This window comes from Agelaius tricolor, unplaced genomic scaffold, assembly GCF_023055355.1.
Source record: "Agelaius tricolor isolate 1412-34295 unplaced genomic scaffold, bAgeTri1.0.p SCAF_18, whole genome shotgun sequence".
Classification (NCBI taxonomy): Eukaryota; Metazoa; Chordata; class Aves; order Passeriformes; family Icteridae; genus Agelaius; species Agelaius tricolor.
In genome coordinates, this window is record NW_027269278.1 from 15,769,286 (window position 1) to 15,784,845 (window position 15,560).

The 15,560-nt window shown below is 42.8% G+C and overlaps 1 protein-coding gene across 2 annotated transcripts in view; it reads right to left on the reverse strand.

Moving 5' to 3' along the window:
* SFXN1 (sideroflexin 1) overlaps positions 1-15,202 on the reverse strand; it is a 21,812-nt gene extending 6,610 nt beyond the window's left edge. The window contains exons 1-9 of one of the 2 annotated variants that reach the window (XM_071443566.1): positions 15,047-15,202; positions 14,279-14,379; positions 6,327-6,501; positions 5,556-5,726; positions 4,491-4,589; positions 3,139-3,214; positions 2,515-2,600; positions 1,149-1,276; positions 586-635 (exon numbers count right to left, since the gene is read on the reverse strand). In XM_071443566.1, the coding sequence (XP_071299667.1) occupies positions 586-635; positions 1,149-1,276; positions 2,515-2,600; positions 3,139-3,214; positions 4,491-4,589; positions 5,556-5,726; positions 6,327-6,490 (774 nt within the window). In that variant the 5' untranslated portion in view covers positions 6,491-6,501; positions 14,279-14,379; positions 15,047-15,202. The remainder of the gene's footprint in view (positions 1-585; positions 636-1,148; positions 1,277-2,514; positions 2,601-3,138; positions 3,215-4,490; positions 4,590-5,555; positions 5,727-6,326; positions 6,502-14,278; positions 14,380-15,046) is intronic. The other variant, XM_071443567.1, reaches the window with a different exon arrangement.
* Between the last annotated feature and the right edge of the window lie 358 nt (positions 15,203-15,560).

Genomic DNA, 15,560 nt, shown 5'->3' on the forward strand with positions numbered 1-15,560 from the left:
GTTGATGTAGGTAATGGATTTGCCAACACCTGGCGTTTGACTTCACACTACATTAGCATAAAAAGAATATAGGAAATAAATAATCTTTGATAAAGAATGCCCATTCTACGCCTACCCTAGACTTTACATCCAGTAAATTTTAAAGGATCATATTCATGAGAGATTTTTACCATCATTTTTCTTTGCAAACTCAGATTGCTGCTACAGCAGATAAGCAAAGCCTCCTTATTGCTATCTTGAGAAAACCAGCATTATTAAATTTTTTTTTCCCCCAATAAATTGTATTCCAAGACTCAGTACAAGGAAGGTTTGTTTCACAGGAGGAAATGTGCATTCAAAGAACAATTATGAAAGTAACGAGGATGTTCCTATTTTCTCACTGTTACCTTGCACTGTGACAAAAGGAACCAAGTTATTTCTCTCTAAGAAAGGCAGAAGGAAAGAGACAGCTGTAAAGCAAGTTCTACAGGGATGTCCCCCCACAGTGTTTGGGAGGCAAATATGAAGATTCAACAAGTATTTAAAGTTCATTAAAATATTAACTTAGGGTATGAAATACATAGAGATAGACTATCTAAGACTAACCTTTAAAAAGGCTTTCTTTTCCAGGGCATTCATTATGAATGGAGGAATTGCTGCAAATAAGATAAAAAAAAGGCATTAACCTTGGAGAGAATGGCACTTTGTTTTCATCTTCTGTTTAGCTGAACTAATACCATAATAAAATTTTCACAGCTTTTTGTCATTCACTGTATTTTCATTTCACATTGCCAGCTAGATTGGTATTTACAAAAGTGAGTAATAAAATATTAACAGGCAAAACCTGCAATTTCACCAGTAACTAAACCTGAGCTCAGTCATTTGGCACTGGCAGAGCACCTAAACCAACTCCAAGCAAGTGGAATTTGCTCCCATTCCTTTGCTCTCTGGATCTTTTCTGCAGAAGCATCCCAGGAGCTTCCCTGCTGCAGCTCAGTGGAACACACTGAGGATGCTCCCACATTTCCCTGGGGAAGTTCTAAACAGAAAGGCCAACACTGCCTGGGGAGCTGTAAGGTAATTTGAACCCTGAGGAAAATCACTTGGATAGAACAGAATCTCCTCACTGCAGGGACTGATTATCAGGACTGCACAGGATTTATCCTTACCCATGCCAGGAGCAGCCATCAGAATCCTGGATATCACCACCTGGGCAATTGCCTGCTGAGCTGCTTTGGATGAATCACCCAGTCTTTTTCCATCCTCATCTGTGACAGGAATTCCAAACTGGATTTCCCTGTTGAATAAGGGGTAAAAGATAAAGCAGTGATGGATGTGAACTTATTTTTTCACCACTTTTTGTCACCTTATCTTTGTTCCTTAAAATTGTCAATTGTAAGAATTATGTGGTTTATTTTATTTTCTAAGTGAGTCTGTTTATAACATTCCTTGGCACAAAAAAAAATAAATTCAAAAGGCAGAGAAAGATCAAGGAAAAATATGTTGAGAAGTTATCAACTGAATATTTGTAACAGCAATCTGCTGCTTGAGTCTGGTCACAGCATTCCAAAGGGGAAAAAAAGAGATGATTTTTCTGGGTTCCACAGAAGGGAGAGGTCCCTTTACACATTAATTCAGAAAAGTGGAATTTTCTGGACTGCTCTGGAAGTGGAGCCTGTCCTATCTGACAGCTCATGGAACACAGGAAGATTATTTTCACTGAGTTGAAACAGAAGGCTCTGTGAAAATTCCCCCCTGGCATTCTAGTCTGAGCTGTCATTTCAACCATGAAGAAATATACTTGAAAGTATAAAAGGAGGCACAAACCAAAGTATGTTTCTGTAACTGCACTATTTTCTATTAGATCTTTTGCTCAAGTGCAGGGTTAGGTGTTAAACTCATACTGGGAGAAGTGCAGAGAACAGCAAATATCCTCAGGACTGCCTTTATTCTTCTCTTCAGATTTTTCAAAAGATAAAATGCTACCACAGATCAACTTCCATTATAAAGTCTAAATATTGTCTTTTCTGCCCATAACCTTGTGTCTATAATAGGATGCTTTAAATTTGCTTTTCCCTACTACTATTCTTATTCCTAGTCAAATCACAACACAGAAAAAAAGTTTGTTTCTGACAAACTGCACATTTTTGTCACCTCAACGATTAAACAGAACTGCAGAGCCTGACTTCTATGACTAAGCTCTGCAGGTGGGATTTCAAGCACCATTTTTGAAATGACTGTTTTTCCCAAGTGTAGCTGCTATTCAAAGGTCCATGTGATCAAAGTTTTGCAGGAACCAGTAAGTGGTTTCTGAGATCCAAGACTGAAGAACTCTTTGGTATTTATCTGAAGAGAATTATTATGTTCTATTTTATAGTTGTTACAAACAACCAGTCGAAACATCATGCATGAGGTTTCTGCAAGGTTCTGAAACAAGCTAAAGATACAAAATGTGCTTTATTTAGTAACTTGCTGATCTACCAACTGAACAACATCTTTTCTTCCAGCATGAGTGATCTTTGTTCTTTTTCCTACCTTTGTCTCATTAGTGGAATATTGATGCAGTTGGCAGAAGCAACAGCAGCAAAAGGAACAAACCTCCCTATAAGAGGCGAGACGCGCTGGAAAACACAGAGAGAGGGGAGAAAAAAGGAAAATAAAAATATACATAATTATTGAAATGCTTCAGCTGCTAGTGACAGACCGGATTTATTTCCTTTACATCAAAATTCAGTGAAAACTCACTGGTGGGGCAGAGATAGAACAAGCTTCAAACAAGAAATAAGTCATAAATGCTTCTCTCAGGAGTGAGCAGTGGCAGGAGAGTGGCCATTCTGAATTTCTTAGCATCACAGGGAAGTGTAATTAAAACTCCAATTAATTTCCCAAGTGCTAATAGATGCCTTGAAAGGTGAAAAAGAAACTGGAAAAAAGGCACCTTATTAGATAGAGTCTGCATGAACCAAACATGGGCTGTTTGACAGATATGCATAAACCCATCCCCACAGGGAAAAAAAGTTGGGATCTAAAGAAATGAGCAGCCATAACAATTCCACAGTGGGAGCTGTGCATGACACAGATGAGCAGAGGAGAAACGAGCTGTGAGCTTCTCACAGGACATCACAGTTTGGGAAGAATAGAAAAAAATACCAGCAATACCTTTGCTAGTGAATTAAGTCCTAAGGCTGTAGCGACAGCACCTGTGGTGGCAGAAACATAGGCTGTTCCCAGCTGGCTAAAACAGAAATGAAAATGTTTGTACATGCACAGCTACACTGAAAAACAATTACATTTTACACACACAGTTATGTCCCCCCAGAAATTAAATAGGCTTTCTTGTGCTACTGCAATAAGGTGGGGATGGAAGATCTAAATGGGACACTGAATTAAACACTTTGATTTCACTAGCAGTAAAATCTTATTCAAGCCACATTGTAATACTGAATCAGGTTCTGCTGGTTGTGTGTTGCTGCCTGTTCAGCATTTTCTCATGTACCTGAATAAACACCTTGAAGGGTTAGTTCTTTATTTAATTTCCTAATTGCTTAACCTAGTAAAATCAGTTTGGATTTCCAAGGCCATGTCTATAATAGTAATTAAAATCAACCATACCAAACCCCATACAGCCAGACCAGCTATGCTGCAAACACTCAAATCCAACCCAACCTGCCCCAAACCACACTTTACATACTTCCCAGCTAGGAGGTGTCTCTATATGCTGGAATCCACAGTTTGCTCCCAGACATCTTTAAGCAAGTCAGCCTCAAAACCAGAAAGTCAAGTACTGCAATTCCAGTTTTCTATTCATAGAATCATAGAATGGTTTGGGAGGAACCATGGAGTTCATTCCATTCCACCCCTGCCATGGGCAGGGACACCTTCCATTATCCCAGGTTGCTCCAAGCCCCATCCAGCCTGGCCTTGGACGCTTCCAGGGATGGGGCAGCCACAGCTTCCCTGGGTAACTGTGCCAGGGCCTCACCACCCTCACAAGGAAGATTTTTTCTGTTTATCCAACCTAAATTTCCCCTCTTTTAGTTTGAGATGTCTTGCTTTCCTCATCTATTTAATCTCTTTCCCAGACATCAAGTAGAAACAAGCACAGACCAGCTGAAGGAATCTCATTTTGTAAATGAACCCTCAGTGGTGTGTGCTGGCACTGAGAAGGTGGCACAGTGACACAGCTAAAGGCCCCCACAAAATATCAGCTTAGAAATACTCTGGTAGGACACCAAACTGATGAGGAAAACTTGCAAATGGTTGACTGAGCCCTGAAACACTGACTCCTGTTAAATCCTGCTAAGTGCTCTTGATCAAGGTGCTCAGGCTTGTCTTTAATGGCAGAAATGGAGTTCTCAGCTCTGCCCTTCTCATCTGTGCATATCAAATTAATAATTAGTACTGATGGAAAAACTTATCCCTGTGTCACCTCAAACTTTAATGCCCAAACATGTTCAATTACACCAGAGAGCCATTTCTATTCATCAGAATGATGAGGTTTAGTGCCTGACCTGACAGTGATGGGGGCATCCCCGCTCCTGTTGGTGTAGTTCACTATAGCATTGAAGGACTGGTTGACCCACTGCCAGAAAAGCACTGCTGGTGTCGTTCTTGAAAAGAGAAACAATTGTAATTATTGTTATTAAACTCACAGTTGAATTAACAGCACAAGAAAATTATGACAAATCAAGAAAAGCCACTGCAAGCAGTAACCATGCAGAAGTTCTTGCTTATTTGAATGAAACAATACAGTCAGTGAGATACTGATACTTGATAGTCATTTTAGAAGAATTTAAAAATCACCTAGTTTTGAACCTGAATAATAATGCAAAGAAAAGGGAGAGAGCTTCTCTAAGTGTTATAGACAATAACAGAACAAGCAGTTTGCAGGAGGCAGTGCTTGGGAATGGGCACCTGTCCTGTGGGTTTGATTCATACTCTTGACAGCAATTTAAAGCACACACATGTTTTATAAACACCTTCCAAAACTGGGGTGTGTGTCAGGAGTTTGTATAATCTCAGCACCCAAGAGGCTGCTGCTGTTTCCTCTGAGCTCTCACCAGTTCCTGCATCCTGTATCAAAAAGTGTCTCTAACACTGAGGCTGCTAAGAGAGCACTGGCTCTGCTTCAGTGGGTTTCACTGTCCTGGAGATTCCAGAACCACTGAGGAAATGCAGGGGAGCTGCAGAAACTCCAGAACCAATGGTCATGTCTATAACAGTAATTAAAACCAACATTCCGAGTACTCACGGGGCAGAGAGAACATCCTGCATGCCAGTAAGGCTGGAAATTCCCAGGGATCTCCTTCTCTTTGTCCTCCACACAGATGGAATTTTGGAACATTTCCCAGTTTGAGGGAAAGTGGGATGGTGAAGGAGAAGGGCTAAGGGCTTATCTCAAAACTACTTCTAGAAAGAACCGTTAATCAACGGGAGGGAATGAGGAGAGAGAAGAGGAAAAGGAAGGAAAATTTCACATTTAAAAATATTTACAATAAATCTTTTGACAATAACATTGATTTTCACTTCTCTAATTCACAGGCAAATGTTTTCTGTGTTTTGCTGCCATCTCTCACCTGTAGAAGGTCATCATGCAGCCTGTGATAGTCATGTTCATGGGCACCTGGGCAGACATTCTGCCGATCACAAACATCTTCTCCCCAGTGTCGGGGTGAAAGGCTGAATCATAAATGTATTTTGCTCTCCACAGCTCATCTTCTGTCAAGCCAGGTGCCACAATACCTTGTCTTGGGATAGGTTAAGAGACAAGACAACAGCAAAAAGCACAAGTGTTATAAAATGCTGCAAATGCCCGTGAGAAATGTGGCATCAGAGAATTTGGGGATGTTCGCCCTAAGTGAATGGAGACTCTCAGATAGCTTGAAGAGATTCTTCAGCTTTTAAATGGATTGGTGAAATAAAAAGAATTAAAACAACCAGCAGTGGTTATGCTGGCTGAGTCTATTTACTCAAAGCTGCATTAGGTTTTAGAGCTAAAATGTGGAGCCAAAATCTCTGAGGTCATTAGTGTGAAACGATGAAAATTCACTTTGAGAGTATTTAAGACACCAACTGCTCCAAATGCTATACATAAGTTTTAAGCTTTGTTTTCGTATTAACTCCCTTCAGAATTAGACTCTTCTGTATTTCAGAACCCTTAAGAGGGGCATAACTTCCCCATCCATTAGCAAATTTGATTAAAAATAAAATGGTTTCAAGCTCTGAAGTGGGAATAAGCAGTTACAATGAATACAGTGTTTTAAGTATTTCCTTTTAAATATATCACCATGTACTTAGCATTGACTTGGACTTTTTGGGGCCAGTAGTAGAAGTAGTCAATGTCATACCTGTAATCATGCACAATTTTTCTTGCATTTTCCAGTGTGGCATTAGATAACAAAATATTCCTGGGGTCTGTGACAGTGAAGAAGTGATTGGCTCGTCCAACAAAAGTGCTTTGATCCCATCGGGGCTCCTTGATGTTAATATTTAATGGAATATCTGGAGCCATCTTCAAAAGCTCTGCCAAGAAAACATCAACATTTGCAATTCAAAATACCACTCATTTCCTAATGTATCTAGAACCTGCAAGATGAAAAGTGGCCACGTTTAGAGTAAAAAACCCAGAGAACAAACACCAAGGAATTTGCAGAACAGGGGTTTAAAGAGGTAAGTCTGCAGAAATGCTTCTATGTCCAGTGCCCCAAAATGTTTATACATTATTTATTACATTTGTACAAATACCTGAGCATGAGGCAGATGCAAAGGAAGCACAGAAATTTATTAATAAACAGACATACCAAACAACAATATATTAATCAGAAAGTGCTTTACTTCAGTGATGAATTATTGTTTGTTGAAAATAATGTATTGAAGGGAATGAGAAATCAACTATTTCAAGAGATGCCTTAAGTCCTATAAAGTGCAGTGAGAGATGAAATATTTAATAAAATCCAGTTAACTTCTCAGACATAGCAAAACAAACCAAAAATTAGGAAACCAATTTATTTTAATAAATGTTGTTTCTCTAAATCCATGCTTTAACAAAACAGAGATTATATAATGCAACAATTGCTACATTATGAACACATGACCAGATCTCCTAATGATACTTCAAAGATGGTTAAAGAACTACAGTGAGGGACACTGAAGAGTTGTGCATTTATGGGGCATAAAGCTCAGAAAAGCAAAAATTACTTCAGGATGACTAAATTTACTTCAACATCTAATGAAAAAAGGACAGTCCCTCCACAGCACAAGTATATGGATTTTAACTTTCTTAAAAGAAATTTCTGCAACATATTCAACAACCAGTGGGGAAAAAAGTCCTCCTCCAAATAATGCTTGTTATCAAATGGCAGAAAGAAATTGGATCTATATAAACCAATTGCATATATTTATAAATAAAGATACAATTTTAGATGATCTTTAAGGTCCCTCCCAACCCAAATCATTCTGTTATTCTATGATATCAGAACACTAATAGATTTGGCAGGGGAAACTGATCTTTTCCCCTTTTCCCAGTGACATTTCCCTCACTGTTAAGTTCATTATTGTAAGCACTGTTTATTAGCAGGATTATTTTCATCTGTACCTCTCTCAACCAGGCACGCTGCAGGATGAACACAGATCATGGAAATGAAAAAAGACCCAGGACAGATTTGGAGAACAGATTTTTCATGCACAGCATCTCAACAGGAGATGCTCCTTAGTCTCTTTTCCTTTTCTTAGTACTTTGCCGTTAAAAAACACCCTCCTGCGAGCAGTGCTGTGTTGTGAATTAATGGTCCATCTTCTGGTCTAAAATGGGAACTGCTGGTTTTGCAAAGCCCTATGAAGGCAAGTGCACTCATTTATTCAAACCCTCTTTTCCACCAAAATAAAGATAAAAATCAGGACATTAGGGCTGGTAACCTGTTCTGTGACTGCTTCCCTTATTTGCAGGAAAATTCAAGTGTAAATGTTTTCTAATTAAATTATCCATTTCATTAAGAAAGATTAAAGCTGCTTTAGGATAGCTTATGATAATCTGGTTAAAGCTGTCTAATGAATGCTGAATAAAGCAGTGCATCCATAGAAGCTTTTTTCTTTCTTTTCATTCTGGATAATTCTTTTCATTCTGATTAGAATATACACTACTGGGTTCTCTGGGAATTCCCTTTATTTACTTCTGATACCTCTGTTCACAAAGCCAAGTCCCTCAGTAATAACAAATCTAAACATTAAGGATCTGCCTTCACTGCAGATGGTTCCATTCAGGATTGTTGCAGTCTGAAACAATCAGAAAAGGTGAATGCACAGAACACAGGAGATTAAACACCTTCACATCCTTTATCCCCTCCCCACTTTATCTACTCTATGTCTGCTCTGATGATCCTTGACCCAGGTGAGCTGATGGAATTCACTATCTTGGCAGGAAACTAATGCAGCAGAGAGATTGTACTGGAGGGAAATAAAGCCCTGCAGCTGCCCAGCTGGGGTGACCTGCTGGGGCAGCTCTGGAGTCCTGCTGGACAGTGAGCTCTGCATGACCAGCCAAGTGTCCTGGTAACCCAGAGTGCCAGCAGGACCCTGGGGTGCATTGGGCAGAGCATTTGCAGCAGGTCAGGGGTGATGCTGCCTCTCTGCTCAACCCTTTGAGGCACCTCTGGGTGTCCAGCTCTGGATCCTCAGGACAGGGAGCTCCTGGAGCACATCCAGCAGAGGCTGCAGAGCTGAGAAAGGGCCTGGAGCATTTCTGTGTCCAGGAAAGGCTGAGGGAGCTGGGGCTGCTCAGCCTGGAGAGTCCCTGGGTGTCCCTGTGTGCAGGGAGGTCAGAGCAGGGCCAGGCTCTGCCCTGGGGCCCAGCAGTGGCACCACAGGAACGGGCAGGGACTGAGCCAGGAGCTGCCCCTGCACAGGGGGCACAGCTCTGCCCTGGGCAGTGCCTGAGCCCTGGAACAGATTTCCCAGATGTTTCCATGCCTCTCCTCCTGCTGTTACCCATCCTAGCCAGACTCAGCTACCAGAGACAGGTCAGCACAGGTTTGGTCTCTCTTTCTCCTTGTAAATCTACAAAGCAGGCTTAGTGCTGCTGCAGCAGCAAAAAGCAACATAGCAGGAAAATGGAAAACATCCATTAATTCATGTGCTACAACAAAAAATCATGCTTGACATGTCTGTGACTGTTTAGAAAGATGGGAACAGAGAACACGGAGCTCACTATTACTAATCTTAATAAAGGACATTCAGTCCTGCATAGATGGGGGGTGGCACAGCTGCCCACCCTGCAAAGGGTTGAATCTCCTGTAAAAAGGGGTTTAAATTTTAGGTGACAGCTATTTAGGTACACAAACCCATTTTCTTCTCTCAGTGATGTGGCTGACTTGCCCTTTTAGCAGATAAGTAGGAACAATGCTGGTCTAAAGAACTTAAACCAGACAGACCCCCAGTGCCCACAGAGAAAGAGCAGATGTAACACACACAAGGGAGTGTAAAAAAGTTGAGAATAACGTGATTTGGAGACAGGTAACATTTGCAGTGAAGTAAAAAAGGTGGCTGAGTTTGCCAGTCACGGGACTCTGAATCACAGACCTGTTACAACAGTGCCTAAGAGAACCAGGGAATTTCTGTCTTGAAAACTTAGAGGTTTTCCAGCAAAATATTTTTACAACAAAAGCCCCATTTCTTATTTTAAAGAGATTGCATAATGTTACTCATGACTCATCAGACCCCATTAGTAAATGCTGAAAAGGGAAATAAATCCCATAAAGCAAAACCATAAGCTAATAAAGTGCTGTTAGACTTCAAAGGGATCCCTTATAAAACAAAATGTCCAACTATAAAGTAGTAGTGGTGACTGCACAAAAAAGGTTTCATCAATATATTGTCTAACAGCCATAGTCATCATCATAAATTAGATGGCTTTTTTTAAAGTTTCATTTTTCATTAAAACTGTAAAACTGTAAGAAAGAGGTGCAACACCCTCAATTTAAGTTGCTGCAACACTATTTTTACCTACCTGTCACCTTAATTTTCAGATACAATTTCAGAGGGGAGCTGCTGTTTGCATAATCCATTCAAATACTTAATAATAAAAGCACTGGAATAAAACTACTTAAGATTTAATTATTATTTTAACTACAATGCTTTGTCAAGGGTGGAACTCCACTATTTTCAGTGATCTAATTTTCCCTCTGTACTAAGTGTGCCCAAGATTTAAGTTCTCATTATCTGTAATCGAATTGGGAACAGAAAAAATAAAGGACATTAGGATTAAATAAAATTTAAATAAATCCATATGAACCTTGAGATAAGTTGAAAGTTTGCAAGGGAACTGGAAAGCAAAAGTACAATAAACATAAAGATAAAACTGTTTGCTTTGTTACAATCAACCTATGAAGGCAAACTACCCAACCATTAATTAATTAATTAAGGTGCCCATATATGTAAATACCTGAATTTATTGTTCCCACCTGCTGCTACCTAGAAAACACCTGAACTAATCCTGAAATAGAATAAAATTTCAATCAACAGCACCTTTACTTTTAATGTGGAATCAGCAAAATTGCCCAAGCAATGTGCTCTTCTCCACAAACAAAGCCACGGACAGAGGATTTGGGAAACAAATTGAATTTTACAAACACATCAGTTGTTGTAATAATCCATACTGAAATGTCACTTTGAGGTTGTGTTCACATAGGAGGATCAGCAGTACTGGAAAGGATAAAGAATGACATTGTAACACAGTCAAACAATTAACAACTCTCACGGAAAACGTGCAGTAAGGGAGAAAATGATCCATATTTTCACTATTTCACATAACAGATCGATTAGGAAGGTATTTAACAGAACCATTTGTACCTGGAAACCCTGCAGCTGTTTTCCCCAGCAAATTAAATCAGCACTGAAGGCTGGACTATGCTCTCTGGCACATTCATATCTCGAAACCCTTTCAGTTCCCAAACCAGAGCAGCGAATCCAAAGTGCCTGTGGAGCAGAGCAGCTAAACCCTGCCTCGTGCTGTGGGATTGTCTGCTGAGCATCAGCTGGGCTGGGCAAACCCTGGCCCTGAACAATGCCAGGGGTGGCATTCTCGTGACCAGGGACATTTTTTGGCACTCTTTGTCTCCCCAGCACTCACACAGAGGTTTGATTATTCATGTGTAGCTCCTCCTATGTAACACATTTTTAGGGTCATAACTGATGGTGATAAAGTTTTTCCTCCACACATGGCTGTGTTTTCCTCCAGCGAGGAAAAGTTGAGAGAATTAGGAATGCTCAGCCTCATTGAGGCCTTCCAGTGGCTGAGGGGAGCTCATGGGAAAGAAGAGGAGAGACTTTTCACAAGCCTCTGGGAAATGGCTTCAAACTGAAACAGAGCAGGGTTAGATTGGATATCAGGAGAAAACCCTTCCCTGTGAGGGTGGTGAGGCACCCAGGGTGCCCAGAGAAGCAGTGGCTGCCCCTGGATCCCTGGAGGTGACCAAGGCCAGGCTGGACAGGGCCTGGGGTACCCTGGTTTAGTGGAACGTGTCCCTCCCTGCCCATGGCAAATTTCTTGCCATCTCTGATCACATGGAACCATCTGCCAGGTCACACTATAAAGTTTAATACTAATATTAACTGGGGGGAATAAAGGGCTTCAGAATAAGTGAGAGGGCCTGCTTTAACAAAATAATTACAGTCAAAACCTGCACAAAGTCTGATCAACAATTTTGGTACAAAGGCTACATTTAGATTTTCCACAGAACCAGCAATAACAGAAGACTTTAAACCTTGTTTAAAGGTTAACAGCAGCAGTTGCAACAATTGTACAAAATGCAGATTCAGGAGTTGTCAGGAGTTCAACTCTCTGCTGGTCCTTTACAAAGTTCATCTTTTAACCATCTCATTTGAAGGTCATGCAACCACTTTTCAAAACAAAGCAACAGTGAGAAGAGTAGCAATGACTATTTAATTTATTTCACTCAATTTTGAACAACCCAGATATTTGATAACTTATTTTAAACTGTGTTGCACGACTGAATAATCCAGATGGGCAAATGATCTGGGAAATTCTGGGCAACTTAAACTCATGCAGCAGTGCACAAATGATGAAATGCAGCTTTGCCACCTTCCTTGGAACAATTTATATTTTCTTATGTTATTGACACCTTGTATTTTAACCTAAGCCTTGAAAAACTCCACTCCAAAATTAAGAATTTTCGTCAGTTTCTTTACAGTATCAGCTAGAACTGGGACTAGAGTGACAGGAAAGGAAATTTCATGATGATGTAAGTGTGAAGCCAGGGAGAAGTCTAAAGAGAATTTCACATCCAAAAGCAGGGCAGATATAATTGTGACAATGCTCACTGTGACATTTGACTTCTTGGTGCCCAGCTCCCAAACTGCAACCTCCTGCTACAAAGCACGGGATGAGCTGAGTAATCCAGCTTCAAACAGAACTCCAAGCAGCCTGCACAAACGCTGAAAGAAAGGTGTCACTTTTGTGGTGTCCCTTACCAGGACTAACACCTGTAAGTTCTGGTGAGGTAAAGGTGCTCAGATCAGATAATGATTCACAAAATCTTCTAGAGACAACTAGGAATTCTTTTTTTAAAGAACAAGAGTGAGGCTTTTCCCTGAAAACCCAGTAAGATTAGAAGATAACAGCAGAACCTCTGTCTTCACAGAGTCCTTTAGAATAAGAATAGTTCAAAAGTTAGAGCCAGGTGCTGCTGATATTTCATGTGCACTGGGAGAGACAAAAATAAGATTTGAGACACTTTAGCCCCTACATCTCCATTTTTTAAAGCAGTCCCTTAACAACATGATGTCCAGCTGTCAGTGCCTTGTTCTGGGAAATGAGATGCAGCCTGGAAAATCCTGAGGTTGAGAAAAGTACCTGCTGCTAGAAAATGGGGTGAACAGCTTCTCTTCTTCCTTCTCTTTGTAAATCAAAGTGCCCACAGCTGGCTGTTTTTGCAGAGCTGAGTTCTTCTTAAACATTTCCCAGGCCACTTTGATAGAGAAATACTCCAGAGTCCTGCTAGGCCTCTTTATTCCTCAAGTAACACATTGTTCCTTTTTCGGGGCTCCTTTGTCTGAACAAACTCAAGATTTTTCTTTTCCAATGCTTAATTTTCCACAATGCCCACCCAAAGGGATGTTATGTTGGCTTAGGAGAAAAGACAGGAAATAAACCTCCCTCTGATTAGGAAAAAGTGACCTGTTCTACTTTAAAACTACAAAACATTGGCAAAGCAACAGCAGAAAGGCAAATCCATGTTTTAATTGCTCTGGCGAAGAAAGGAACACAAGGCCTTCTCCAGGGATGTCAGTCATGGCAGTTAATTAGTTCCAATGGGAAGAACTAATAGACTTTCTGGGGAAAAAAGCACTTTTGTGTGGTGGCAAAAGAGCACATGTGAGACTTATCAGGGTCTGTAAGCAGTGGTATTCCTCTATTTGCAGTACATTTGCTGCCACAGTTTGAAACAAGCAGTACAGCTGATGACTGGGAGTCTGATGCAATGTACTCACACCAAATGTTAAAAACACTTGCCAAGTTTTTCTTACTCAAGGCACCTTCCACCAGTAAAATGCCTATTTAAATCACCAGGGGGAAAAAAAATTTGTCTGCACTCTGATTTTTCCTGCTGCAATCCTAAATGGAATGCTGGAGAAGGCAAAGCATGGCAACACTACAAGATGCTTGGTTTTTCTTTTTTTTTTTTGCTTATAAATGTACATCCCACTTGTAGCCTAGCAACAAAAGCAGCAGCCAGGGTGAGACGAGCCTGCTGCTGGGGCTCTCTCCTCAAAACAGGAGCCATGTTTGGTGTGTAACTTGACCAGAAATTTCATCATTCTGCACTAAAGCCAGCTCTAGATGTTAGAGGTCCCTGCAGCCAGCTCAGCTCTGTCAGCTTTGCTTTGCCACCTCCTCTCCTCTGCACGAGGCACGTCCAGAGACACTGCCTGTGTTCAGCTCATCTCCACATTCAGGAGAATAAACCTCCTTTGCTAACCAAGGTTAGTGCAACCTCTCATTTCAGTGCTGACTGCTGCAAGCTTGTTTCTGCTCCTTGTGTTTTAACCCCCACCAATAAACTGCAGTAGCTCTAGCACTACCCCAGGGGTGTTCATGGCTTCTGTACTTTTCCCTATTCCATTTATCTTTTTCTATCCAGGTGATATTTTAATTGCACATTGGTACAAAGCCAATCTTCACCCCGCCCAGCAGTATAATAACAATAGATTATTTATAATTCAATAAATTAAAAAAATTATTAATACTTATATTTAAAATTCTGTCTCTGACTACCAGGTGTCTGACCTTGAAGTTATCTGGTGATTTCCTTCCCTGGAAATGATGATCCTGCAGCAGGGAGCCTTGTCTCTTGCAGGCCTGGAACCTGTGCCGCTGTCACACAATCCCTGTGACACAGACAGCGCTGCTCAGGGGACAGCGAGCGGTCAGGGACAGGTTTTGGGAGCTGTTATGTGTGCAGGGAGGAGGGGGGTGTGACAGCCCCACACCGCCAGCATCCAGCTCACACAGGGACAGGGTGGCACATGGGGCTGGGACCCTGGGGGGGTGACAGGGTGACACACAGAGATAGGCCCCGATGGATGGAGGGGATGACACATGGGGCTGGACCTCAGTGGAGGGGACAGGGCGACAAAACAGATCAGGGGCTCTGCAGGGTAACGGAGGTGGGGCTGGTCCCCTGTGGAGGGGCCTGGGGTGACAAATGGGCTTGTCCCTGTGGAGGGGCTGGAGGAGGCAGACAGGGCTGGACCCCTGAGGAGGGAGGAGAGCTCACAAACAGATCAGGGCCTCTGTAGGGGTAACAGAGGTGACAGATGGGGCTGGGCTTCTGCGGAGGGGCCGAGGCGCCACGGGGGGGCTGCTCCCCTGTGAAGGGGACAGAGCAACACGGGGCGCTGGGTCCCTGCGGAGGGGGCTGAGGTGGCAGATGGAGCTGGGTCCCTGCCTGCTCAGCACAGTACACAGCACTTGGGAGCGCCACCGGCTCCTCCGCCCGTTCCCGGCCGCAGCCCATCCCCGCGGGCGCTGCCCGGCCCCGGTCCCGCTACTCACCCGGCCCCGGCCCCGCGCCGCGCTGGCCCCGCTGCCCGGAAGAGCCTCGCTCGCTCGGCGCGGCGGGCGAGGGGCCGGGAGCCGCCAGGGCCGCCCCGCTCCGCCTCGCTCCGCCCCGCCGGGGCCGGGCCGGGCAGGGCCGGGCAGGGCCGTGCGGGCAGCGCCCGGGGCCGCCCGCGCCTCCCTCAGCGCGCTGGCCTGAAGGCCCGGCTCGGCTCGGGGTGGATCGCGTTTCTCGCGCAGTTACTGTTGTTAATTATTTAATGGAATAAATGTGCTGGCGGGGACCCGCTGGGATCGGCAGGGTCCCACTGCTGGCCCCCCACAGCCCCACTTATCCCACCGTGTGCTGAGAGCGTTTGCCAGACAAACGCTCCTCGTGAGCTCTCTTGGGATTGATTCTCTGTGGAGCCCAACCACCCTCTGAGTGAAGAACCTTTTCCTAATTTTCTCCCCTGACACAGCTCCAGCGATTCTCTCGAGTCCTATCACTGGTCACAGGGGGCAGGGATGG